At 43.5% G+C, this 13,335-nt stretch overlaps 1 protein-coding gene across 1 annotated transcript in view; it reads left to right on the forward strand.

Moving 5' to 3' along the window:
- The window catches only part of gpc3 (glypican 3), an 86,853-nt gene extending 74,726 nt beyond the window's left edge, over positions 1-12,127 (forward strand). Inside the window, exon 8 of the mRNA XM_058063678.2 lies at positions 9,381-12,127. Within this exon, the coding sequence (XP_057919661.2) occupies positions 9,381-9,556 (176 nt within the window). The 3' untranslated portion in view covers positions 9,557-12,127. The remainder of the gene's footprint in view (positions 1-9,380) is intronic.
- The last annotated feature ends 1,208 nt before the right edge of the window (positions 12,128-13,335 follow it).

Consider the following 13,335-nt stretch of genomic DNA (forward strand, 5'->3'; position numbering starts at 1 on the left):
GTCAGTGGTTCAATTTGATGGAAATAGGCCCGAATGGCTCTTTTGATGCTACGGTTTGCCAACCTATACATTTTATACTTTGAAGGTGTTTAATTAAGGTATAATTAAGACTTAAACCTGGACTGAGTAATCCAATCTAATCATGACAACACTCACTTTTATTCCAAATGTTTAGCAGAGGACAACGCCAACATCAAGCTAGCAATATGCTAACAAGCAATTTGATCCGGTATGGATTATTGTCTCTTTGTTGAATTTGGTCCCTCTTTTGGAATAAGTGACACAAAAAACTGTGAACGGAGTTTGTGTGAGGTCTTGTGTGTTTTGTCTATCATGGTGGTTCTGAGGTTTGTGTTCAATTGTATTTTTTTCCCTTTTGAATTGTTATAAAATTGCTCTTTAATCATCAATTTCTAAGCAGACCAAGCTGTGATTACACCATGTACTGTATGAATGCTAATGCTAATACTTTCGTGCTTTGGAAAAAGCATGATTATCATTGTTGTGATCATTTTTAATGGACTTACTGGCAAAAATGTGTTGCTCTTTTGGGACATGTGTGCTTCATCACGGGCAGAAATGCTGGAAGGTCACGGCGTGTCATAGCATTTACCGAGCATGTAGCGGCAAATTGCTCTGATGTCATTGATGTCATGCTATATAACGCTAACCGCTACAGGGCAAATGTCGTTTGTCGGACTAAAATTCCAAAGTGATTTGAACTAAATTGAACTAATGTAATTGTACCTTTTGGAGGGTAACTGAGGTGTGAAAAGGTTGCTAGATGTAGGAGGTGTTGAGGTTCACAAGTGGAATCCAGTGAAAGTGCTCTGCTCCGATGTTCTGAACTCCCATCCCAGCCTCCGGAAGCTGATGCTATTCCTTCCTCACCTCCTCCATTCCCCCACGCAAAAATGACGCTGTACATCTCTGGTATCCCCTCTCGGTGACGAGAAAGATGGTGGAGGAACAGAGGGAGGAAGTTAGCCTCCTACCGGACCCTTCCTGGTCAGCTGCCATGCCGCCTTCTCAAGTGATTCCAGGGATAAAACCCTTAAGATTAGCCAGAAGGCCGGAAGAAGAGCCCTGGCTTTCATTTCTGTGGAAACAAGCGCACGGACCCGACTGGGTTCTCATCGTTTTCACGAAGGGGGCCCACCAGCGCTCGGTTCATTTTGTAGACTTATGCATTTTTCTGTGTTTGTGTGTGCCTTTCGGAAAAAGCGTTTGTTTGCTCAAGAGCTTTATTTACATTCGCAGGCACTTTTGGACGCAGTAAATTGATTCCAGGCCCATTCCTGGGTTGTGTCCATCAGCTCAGCCACAGTCCACAAACACTCCGCACACAGCGGGTCCATTCTGGAGGCCGGCGGCTCAAAACTACACACTACGGCCATTTTGTGGGAACGTCTTAAAAAACTTGTTGAAGGCTCAGGTGATTTGCATTTTACATGCTAACCCTCGACTCGCCTTGTACGCACGTAGCCGCGTCTCCTTCCGAGCCGCCCTCACTTTTCATTTGGCAGCTTATTCCTGAACGCCGTTCAACAATGCAGCAGGCATCGCCGGAGTCCTGCCGCCGCGAGACTGGAAGCTGCTGCACAAAACCACACGCTGACCACTGGAACCAGCTCCAAATAGACAGTGAAAGCACTTTCTGTGTGTGTGTGTGTGTGTGCGTGCGTGTGTGTGTGTGTGTGTGCGTGCATGTGTGTGTGTGTGCGTGCAGCCACAGCAGCCAAATTGCTGTAATTCTAGTCCGCCTTTCAGTAGGCACCAATACAAAGAGAACTCTGCGTGTTTGTTGGCAGGCATAAAACATCATTCCCAAAGTGGCAGCTCCAGTTCTTTCTCCGGACTGACGTCTGGGAGGGAATATGTAAATATCTGTCACATGCCCCCCCCCCTCATTACTGTGTGATAAAGATAGCGCCCTAAGAATATGTTCCTCGGAGGCTCTTTGACCAGCAGTTCCTTCAGGCCAAAGCTGCACTCGCTATCACACCCTGATAACAAACCAGTTGTCCCATCCTTCCCGAAAAAGCCAAAAGCCCCCCAGCTGACCTCTGACCCCGCCTCAGCACCAACCTCAGAGCCGCTGAAGGTTACAGGCCTCCTCTGTGAGTGCAGGAGCTCCCCACCTCCTCCTCTGTTTGAGCCCCTCGCCGCGCCTTCAGCGCAGAATTGAGTCTTTGTATGTTTGACTTGTTCTCCTTTTTTACCTCGCTCTCTAACTCTCTAACTCGCTCGCTCACTCGCTCGCTCACTCGCTCGCTCACTTTCCACCCTCAGAGCCCTACCAGGAATTGTCGTTTAAATTTATGCCTCTGTTTCCAGTTTTTATATCTCTTCTCGTGCTCTCTCGGTCTAATTTCTACGGCTATATTAGCTGTTACTGGAAAGACTATAAATACTTCAGAGTAACTGCTATGGTGGGAGGCGCAGGGAGGGGCCGGTGGCGCAACGTGCAGCTCATCGTGGAAGATGACTGGTAGACATTTACCTGTGAGCAAGGATTTTTAACCTTTGTTTGTTATTGTTTATGATATTAATTAGATTTGTTGTGGTCACATGGATGACGGAAGAAGGTCAAATCCAAATGGATATGGTCGGTGATGAATATATAATATAATAATAATAATAATAACAGGCACCTGCTGACCTGTGTGGCCAGAGTTGCCGTATTTTTTGTTGACCGCTAATTTCTTTAATTTCTGTGATTACTTTGATTATGGTTATGTGCATGGTATCATAAGTTGATCATTATTTTTCTTAAATAAAAGGTTAAACTTATTTTTCGTATTTTAGAGATGTTTTATGTGCGGCGCATCAGACAAAGGAAAGGCCCGGCTTCGGCCTCTCAGCGACTCCTTTGCATGAAGTCGCTACATCACCATTTTCTTCGAGAAAGCTTCTACCTGCGCGTCTTTCTCATCACCCTTTGATTAAAAGAAACGGTACTGTCGGTTGCATCGGCGATGGCATCCATGCTTGAGCGTCAGCACTGGCAGTGGGCGGTCGGGTCTTTCCACCAACGTCACTTTTTTTCAAATGTAAATGTTGGCCGGTATGCATCTTTCTTCTGGCGGCTAAAACCTAAAAGCAACACATTTTGTTATTTTAAGACAATACTGCCATGGTTCCATTTTGAGTCTTACTTTGCACTGAACAGTAACTGGACAGTAGTTAGTAGATATGCTTACAGCCCTGCAATACGTGCAATAAGATGACATATTTTTCATAGACATGACGTCTTTGCATGTCAAATTAGATGAGAGTATGTGCCCTCCGGGAAATGAATGTTCCAATGTCAGCAACACTGGATGGTCATAAGCATGTTTGTGTGGAATCAAACTTGTCCACTAAAGTCACACCTTAGATAATCTCAGTGAAAGTTTTTCTTTCTGGCAGCTTGTTGTCTGAATGTTCTCATCATGTGCTCTGCATCATGTGCTCAAACCTTTGCAAACACCATCATTCCTGTTTGCGTCCTCTCCTGGTCTTCTTTTTCCCTCTGTGTGGGACGGTCCCTGGAATAACAGCCAGTGTTGTGAAGGTCGGGAGGCCAGAGCCACTCACAGAGCAGCGCTGTTCCGTAGGCCCGAGGCACAGCCTCCTCTGGGCGTCCCGTTTGTATTGGCCCAACATTCCCAGTCCCTCCGAACGCCCCTGTGGTCAGGCTGTGGGTGTGGAGGCAGACGCTCACATTCCACGGACAGAAGCATCCCCGCACGGCTCCCCTCAGTTGCTTCGCAGTTCTCAATCAGCAATGTCATGGAGCAAATTGCTGTGGTCGAGTCTCAGGAGCAACAGAATGTGACCAGCGTGTTGCGCAACAAGCTAGTAATCACAACCTTATCTGTTGCCCGACATACAAACACAAACGCATGCAGCCAATCAGGAGTCTCACAGGAGCAACGTCCTCTTGTTGAGTTTGCGGTCCAAAGACTGAATCCACACTGGGTGAGAGGCTTCGCTCTCCTAATGTGCTGAGCGCAACGTTCACTTGGCTTTGTTGAGATGAGATCAATGATCAAATATTTGCTTTACTTGGGACTCTATAATGTCTCTTAAGCTGATGATTCTTGTTGAGAACCCAGATCAGATTTGACCCGCTTCAGTGTGTTATGTGCACACAACGTCTGCCAACGTAACGGCAATCTAAACCATCTCTCCAATTTCATAAGAAGCACCTGTGTTTGGAGACTTAACATTCCACATACTTATGGAACCAAAAAAAGGCTTTGTGCATAGTGCACATGTAGTCAATAAACTGTACTGGACCATGAAGGTACACGTTCACCCCAGGGCTTAGGAGATTCTTCAGGTCCTCCTTCACGCGTTTATGAAACACATCTACTAATATGGCAAAACACCTTGAAAGTATAGAATTAGGGCCAATTCTAGACTTATGCACAATGATGGCAAAATGAGAGAAAGTCGGACTACTAGCTTATAATAATAATAATAATAATAATAATAATAATAATAATAATAATAATAATAATAATAATAATAATAATAATAATAATAATAATAATAATAATAATAATAATAATAGAAGACAGCTGGGATAGGCTCCAGCACCCCCCACAACCGTCGTGAGGAAAAAGCGGTAGAAAATGAATGAATGAATAATAATAATAATCATAATAATAATAATAAATTTTATTTGTATAGCGCTTTTACTAGCTAGTACTAGTAACGCTACTTAACGCTAGTACTCAAAGACGCTTTACAGTAGAGAAAAAAGAAATAAAATAGAGTTGAGTAAAAACAGAGTACGATGCATTAAAATACAATATCCAAATATTCATTCAGCGCTAAAAGCGGGGTGGGGCGGGGCGGGGCGGGGCGCAGCAGTCAGGTATAAAAAGTTAGACATTAAAAACGGATTTAAACAGGTGGGTTTTGAGTTGTTTTTTGAAGGTGAGAAGGTCGGGCAAAGAGTTCCAGAGGGTGGGGCCAGCGACGGAGAAGGCTCTGTCTCCCCGGGTTCGGATCTTGGTCTTAAAGGGGAGTGCCAGGAGGTTGGAGTCTGAATGCGCATGAATTTGATGACGGCTGAATTGTGTTGACGGGAACTCTGGGAACTCTGTGACAGGTGACCCCAATGAATCGAGAACCCGGTTCACAACTTGTTGCACATGGGAGAGTTTATGCGAATGTGAATCGGCAAACCCAATTAATCGAACACCCAATTTAAACGAGTTTTGTGACTGGTGCCTGATTCAGTTTTTAAATCTGAAATGGATTCTGTTGGACCTTTTAGACATAACACTGAACTCCAGCATTTCCTGTAAGTGTTTAAACACATAATCCTCAGAAAACATAGTTCTCCACTCTGCTTCATTTTTTCTTGACTGTAAACAAAAAGGCCTGAGGCGCTGGATGCTGTCGAGAAAAGTCCAGACTCCCACCCCCTTTTAGCCCCATTTCCTTTTGCACAGACAGTCAACCACAGCAACGCACTAGCATACATGCATGTATATACAGACACTCCAGCCACTCTTTGACCCTCTACAGGGATCCAAACAAACATCCGCTCACCCCTAAAAATGTGCGTCCCCTTGCCTGTTCTCCTCCTGGGGACTGTTGGCTAAAAACAACATAAAGTTAGACCTTAAACGCATCGCCGGCTGTTGACATGCATGTGACTTGCTGGCCTGCCTCGTTCAGAGTAGAACCACAGCATCACCAATCAATGGCTGCACTGCTGACCCCCCCCACTCCGGCTCGTAACTTGAGCTCATAAGGCCGCAATAAAGCTGGCAGGGGGGGCCTAGCAAGGTGGTGTTCTTTAAGGCGGGATCTTTAGAACATGGGCGCTTGGAATGGAGTCAATGAGACCTCAAGGGCCCACCCTGGACACAGTTATCACTAATGGGGTTGTGGGTGTGTTTACAGTGGAAGCTTGACTTTGTTTTGGTTATTATCTTAACGTTTGGTTGCATTTTGATGACTTATATTTTGGACACTATAGACAGATTCTAGACAGACAGACTTTATTGTTTGTAAAACTCATGATTAATGTTTAAAACAATATTTGTTCCCCTATAAGGTGTGTTTTGTGTTCATATTTTGTGTGTGAGTGGTGAGCGCGCAGACCTCACAGCTAGGAGACCCGAGTTCAATTCCACCCTCGGCCATCTCTGTGTGAAGTTTGCATGTTCTCCCCGTGCATGCGTGGGTTTTCTCCGGGTACTCCGGTTTCCTCCCACATTCAAAAACATGCTAGGTTAATTAGCCACTCCAAATTGTCCATAGGTATGAATGTGAGTGTGAATGGTTGTTTGTCTATATGTGCCCTGGGATTGGCTGGCCACCAGTCTCTCGGTCAAAGACAGCTGGGATAGGCTCCAGCACCCCCCGCGACCCTTGTGAGGAAAAGCGGTAGAAAATGAATGAAGAATATTTTGGACACTATGGACAGATTCTACACAGACAGACTTTATTGTTTGTAAAACAATATTTTTTCCCCTATAAGGTGTGTTTTGTGTTAATATTTTTGTTTGTCTGGAACAGATTTATCAGTTTAGCTTAATGGCTGCACGGTGGTTGAGTGGTTTGCGAGCACACCTCACAGCTAGGAGACCTGAGTTCAATGTGTGGAGTTTGCATGTTCTCCCCATGCATGCATGGGTTTTTTCCGGGTACTCCGGTTTCCTCCCACATTCCAAAAACATGCTAGGTTAATTAGCCACTCCAAATTGTCGGTTTTGGAACGCAATAGATTAACAAAAAACGAGATTTCACTGTAATTCTAAGTCTTATTGATCTGCCTGGTTAATTGTCCAATGCCTTGACTCTTGCTTGAAACGAGTCAAAAGGTGAACGCTGTTCTCTATTAATCTCACACTTTCTAGTCTTTCTAGTCTTTCTACGCGGGCGCAGATGTCCATCACTAATTATACCAGGATATTATTAGTCCCAACCCTGCATACGACTGTTGGGGATTTAGGTTTGCATAGTGTTCCGTCCCTGTGGAGTTGTTTTTAAAGCTTGCAGAACAAGGCCCCTCTATGGTCCAGCCTGTGTCTTTAAAATAGCAGAGAGACCCTTTTTGCTCCATTTGTGCTTCTTAAATGGCTTTTTTTCACTTTACACTCGCACATTATTGCCACTCTTGGGTCCTCCACCACAATACTTTCTCACTTTGTCTCGGGCTTTTTCTCAGATACATACAAACACACTTGCCCCCGCCCTGCCTCTTATCCGCAGGGCATAAAAGCTGTATCGAATTGCACCTTCAGCTTAATTGGCTCAGCATTACGGTGCTCTGCTGTCGACGGTGACAAATCGTTCTTTCACAGCCCCGATGAATGTCTGCCCGCTGCCATGTCGGGAGGGAGAAGAAAAGTTAATTGTCCTTCTGGCCGCTGATCACATGATGATGTCATCGCAATGAAATTCACAGGAGGTGCAGTTTGGAATATTTATTTATTTGCACCCTTCCTCTGTTTGACAAGGAGCCTGGCCATAAACGGCCTGGGAGCCCCGAGCGCCGCCCCTCTCATGTGGGACTGTTTCCTTAAGGGCCGGCCCTTCCTCCCACACAGGAGCATAAGACACACATCCGATTAGACGGCTCGGTCAGTTTGGAGTATGTGATATTTTATGAGCACAGATGTGACTGTGTGTGCATTGGAGTGTGTACTAGCTCATTGTTGGCATGCCCAACCAACACGCTCTTTAATGCTGATATCCTCCCGCCCTCCGTCATAACTCAGCCTTCTTATTGCAGTCCCCCCTCTCAGCTTTTCACCAGACAAAGCATACACACACACACACACACACGGGGCGGGAGGTTTCTGCTCAGTGTCAGTAGGAGCACAGCTGTGGATGGGGAGCGATGGGGAGCGATGGGGAGCGATGGGGAGCGATGAAGCAGCTGTGAGTAAGAACTCAGCAGCAGGTGACTAAGTCACTGCAGCGAAGGCAACAGATGGACAAGGAGAATTGGGATACAGGAGCTGAGGAGTAATGTAGGATTAAGGCAAATATAAATCATATTTTGGATGTACCGTAGCTTTTACTTCTAATTATAGAATCACTCCCATAGCTCTGGAGTACTAACACCTGGAACGCACTTGTAACACAGTGGAATACCTCAGATCATATTCTACCCCAAACTTATAGAATTAGGAAAACTTAGCGGCAAACTGGAAATATTGCATGAATGTGTTCACTCTTCTTACAAATAAAACTGAAATTAATCCACATATTAAGAGTCATTTACAGAACTACAACAGAATAGAATTTGTCATTAAATGAATGTGATCGCCCTTCTTGCATATGATAAATGACAGCAACAATCTGGCACAAAATAATCAAAACCACTGCAAATAAGACTGGAAATAATCCAAAAACACATAGAAATTGTAGTAACAGAGCAAAATTGAACATTAATTAATGAATTTGATCACCCGTCTTGCAAGTAATTAATCAGAGTAATAATCGGAAAATAACTACAATATCTCCATATAGTGATAGAGTGTACAACAAGAAGCAGGTTTTTTAGTCGATGAATCAATCAATTAGTTACAACGCAAGCCTTGTCCAAAATAATCTGAATAACCTCAGATAGGAATGGAAATAAACAATCTCAGAGAAATTTCAATAAGACTGTAGAAATAAAGTGATAGGACAAGCAATAGTCAGTGTGTTGTCCGGGGGGGGGTCATGCCAACACAGAACGAATGGCCTTGCGTGAATACGCCAAAGAGTATAGGAAAGTTTTCCCCTTTGCATTTTTGAACAATGTCATTCATATCTCAGCGTTGTGAAAACTCCTCTCTCCTCATAAGTGATGTCATCCGCATGCCAGGGCGCTGGTTGTTGAACTAGAGCGTTTTAACCCTGAGAAGTGGCGACCTGTCAACGCTGCCATGTCTCATGTTGTACATATAATAAATACAAAGTGTAAAATTGTAATGACACATCAAAATACCCTTTAAGAGCTTCATTCATACTGTGGCTTCATTCATAAAAACAGACATAACCGAACTCAACACTTTGTTTATTTTGGTTTTGTCATCTCACCGCTTCAATTCACTATTCAACACTTGGGAGTAAAATATGTTCCTGTGATGCAGCATGAGTTTATAATGCTTACACATGACATCTGGTTATCCAACAGGCTTGGCTGTCTAATTCCCAAAGTGTAACGTTGTTGTTACAGCTGGGCAAGGCATCATACGAAAGGAGGGCAGACATACCACACGTGTTTTTCAGCTTTTGTGACTGTGTTGGTTCTAATTATCTCCATCCTTTCCTCCTTTCCTGCTTCTCTCATATTTTTCATTCTTTCACCCGCCCCCCCTGCCCCACTATCTCCCGTCCATCTCCTCTGTCTCTATTTCCGTCTGGCTGCCTCTCAGACCTCGCAGATAACCTGGCAATGGATGACTTCACCTTCCAGGAGCAGCTTCTGACCCCTCGACTGGCCCCCGCCGGGGCAGGAAGAATCCCCTCACTGGGAGCTGCAGTGCGGAGCTCCTATCTGGTCCTGACATTCTCCGTGACGCTATTTCTCCTTCTGCTGTGTCGCCACTGACCGCCAGCCGCGAAAGAAACATTTCAAACATGTTGTTTTTTAAAGCACACCTGATGAACTTGCCGTGATGTAAATACGAACCTTGGCCATTCCCACCATTTCCAGATGAGCGCCCCCCAGCACACAAGCCCCCCCCTCCTCATCAGAGAGCTTTGTCATGGACCTGCAAGTAAGGTGGTCTGTGCTCCTTTTTCAAACGCTCCCATTTTCAGGCTGCACTGAATTATTTATTGCCTTGCAGACACAATATGTCACCCGTGGTCGTCAACCACCTCCTGCCTTGACAGGTAAAAAATGACACATTCTGTTCAAACGCCACTAAAATGTCTTCTATATTTCTCTCTATGTTGTTTCTGCTAGAGATAGCCAAATCATTTCAGACTGGCGGCTCTGACTTGCCCAAAAGGGAGTCTTGGGCTCGTGTACAGACGTCCCCTGTACATGTGTGGGTTTCTACGTATGTGTTAGCATCATGTTTACAGCAGTGACATACTGTATGTCTTCTGAAAGTATGATTTGTGAGTGAAGTGACGTTGCGGGAAAATACAGTATTTTACGTGTTACTTTCAAGAGCTCCTTAGTTTACAAACTTGTTGCGTACGTGTCCCCAAAGCCAGACGTGTAAATTACAGTCATAAAAGGACTAAAGGGGGCCTAAGCCTACATTTCTAGCTTTTTAGCCTTATCTGTACAGTAGAATCGTGTTTTTTTATGAGCCCGTTTTTTCATTTTTAATGAAAATTATTATTGTCCCGGTTAACATACGGCCAAAGAGTGTCCAAACAAAGCACAACCTTTTGGTGATTCTCTCCGTGACGAATGTATTGTTATCGAGCTGGTCTCCACCCTTAATCCCGAGCAAGTACTGTCCACCATTTTATTTGCTAATTAAATACTAGCGACGAGCAGGAGTGGAGTGTAGCTCCACCTCTAATTACACACAAGTATTGCCATGCAATGCCAGGCTGAAAGCTGCATAAACCCCTCCACAATCCAACCCAAGCCCTGACCAGCTGGAGACTAAGAAGGCCGAGCTTGGACACACTCATTACCTGGCAAAACGCACATGGGTATCCAAACTGTGGCCCGAGAGTCATCTAATAAACTAAATGTAGATACTAATAATGAATAAAAACACAAAGATTCATGTTAAAATATTGTCTAATCTCGTTCTTGTGAACCCAATATCGTTTCGTAAAATACCACTATTCCGGCTAGGGAGTCCTATAATCATCTTAATTGTGTGTGTGTGGTTTATTTGGTCATAAAATGCACACAAGTTCTGTTTCTGTCCCCTTTCTTCCATCTGATAAGCAAAAAATAGTTTCGGTTTTCATACATTAACATGATTTATCGAATGCATGACAAAACCGAGGCTCCACTCTTTGCTTAAAATGTTGTACTCTTGTTCTACACGTGGAAGTGTCATATCACAGGTTTGGGGTGTAAAACTCGTGAACGATCGGGTCTGAAAATGCCACAAGATCTTGTGAAAACTTTAAGAAGTCCACGTATGACAACTAGCCCAGTGGCTAGCGGTAATCCGAGACCACTGCTCAGTACAGTTTGTTGCTTTTTCTTAAAAATGGTAGCCAGAAAGTTATTTTCAGATGTAAGACTTGTGTATCTAAACCGGAGTTGGACTGAAAGATGAAATACCTTTTTTTAAATCAGTATTTTATGAAATAAAACTTACTATAGTGTCCCCCCGGCATGCAATGTCATTTCAAAAGCTCATAAAATGAGCAGGGTAGGGTCCCTTCAACAAAAGAGCGGGTTCCTTTGGTTATGATAAATAATAATCATTTTAACAATTCCAAAAATCACCGTTGTTTTTTAAGGGATCAAAACCCAAATGATGAATTTGAAGCAACCATTTTGTTTTTTGGCTTTAAGTTATAGCCGCATTTCCTATTGGCAAAGCGAAGGCAAACCAACATCCTGGATTTAATAGACTTCAGCTGTAGTCAAGTATCCTGCTAAAGTTGGCACACAAACAAAATGCCCAAACCACAGTTGCAGCAACTCACTTACGCTGGTGGCAACTGTTTAAGCCTTGGCAGAGGTATGCACTCTCTGAATGATTGTTATTATTAAACAGTATATTTTAGTTTTCACATGCCTTGGTAGTTTAATGATTTGTCTTTCGTTTATTGAATTACTTTTGTTTGGTGTCGGTAGTGACCTTTGAGATCCGGCTTACTTCTTGCCCAAAGTGTGAAAACTTCAAACTATCAAGTTTTTTCCACCCAAATGACATCATTTAACAACAGTGGCTCTTGTCCATTACAGCACGCAATAAGCTGCAATTGAAACTTGTATTAGTAACATGTGTTGTTCATCATGAGAATAATGTGTCCAAAGGCTAAGCAGAAACTGCTGAGTGGTGTAATCCTCGCTAACATGCACTGATTAGAAACATTTCATGAAAATCAATCATGAAGGCATTTTTAATATGTATACCGTTACTGTATGTCTAATGTGAATACATATTGTTGTACAACTATAATGATTTCGTATATATGTTCATGATATACCATTTTATATTGCCATTAAAAAAATATAAACCTCTCCTAGTTGATCAAATTTCACTGCGAATGGAATGATAAGCAGCCCGACAGTGACCATCTGACAAAGTGTGATAGTCTATACTTAGTCATGTGTTTTTATACATGTCTTATGAATATTTTCCACTGCCCTGCCTACTGAAACTAAAACACAAATAGCTGAAATAGGTTCAGTAGTCCTGGGATAAACCGCTATTGTATATTATTCAAAAGGTTATACTGTATGTGATAAAAAAAGGTTATAAAGGAAGTTCCACCCCGTCAATCGGGTCCTGTGTGTCACATATTCACCAAAAGGCCTCCGCCCATTCCATTAGAAGGAAGATTGATGGCTCATGAGCAGAATGTTCCACTTTCCATTTTCCCTTCTTTCTAGAGATGTGCGAGTCATGAACGCGTCATTCAACTAGAACTTTTTTTTTTTACTGAATTTGGTCATGTCAGTACATGTCAGGACTTCTGCAACCTTTACTGTAACTGCATTTGCATACATGTATTAGCCGTGTGGGAAAAGCAACAGAGCTGGTCTTTGCTTCATATCAATTCTCCTGTTCCTCTCTTGCCCACGTGGAATCACACATGCTCAAAGAAGACTCGAGTTTCACTGACTGGCGACTGCACGACAAAGACATGACTTTCAATGACTCCAATGTGTGAAGAAGACTCGCACTGACTCATGAGTCTCTAGTCTCACTGGTTCACTGATGCTCAAAGAAGACTCATTTTTCACTGACTCTCAGGTGATCGACAAAGACTCGAGCTTCACTGATCCACAGGTTTGTGACAAACACTCAAATCCCAGTGACTCACTGGTGCTGGAACAAGACTTGACTTTCACTTACTGGCTGGCTCGACAAAGTCTGGAGTTTCACTGACTCACTGATGCTGGAAGAAGATTCAAATGTTACTGATTCACGGGTACTTATGGAAATCCAGGTTTCACTGGCTCATGTGTACTTGGTAAAAACCCGACTTTCACTGACTCACAAGTTCTCGACAATTACTAAAATTTAACTGACTTGGCAAGGACTCGAGCGTCCCTGATGAATGGGTGCTTGACAAAGACTTCTAGAGGAGGAAGACTGGACTTTCTGACAAAGAGTTGAGTTTTTGACAAAGACTTGACAAAGTTTCGCTGACTAACGGGTGCTTGTCCAGCATATACACCATGTCTGCCAAAGTATCTGTACATGCGATGAGTACCCAACCGCT

The sequence above is a fragment of the Doryrhamphus excisus genome, linkage group LG22 (genome assembly GCF_037039965.1).
Source record: "Doryrhamphus excisus strain RoL-2023G ecotype Guam linkage group LG22, RoL_Dexc_Guam_v1.1, whole genome shotgun sequence".
NCBI lineage: Eukaryota > Metazoa > Chordata > Actinopteri > Syngnathiformes > Syngnathidae > Doryrhamphus > Doryrhamphus excisus.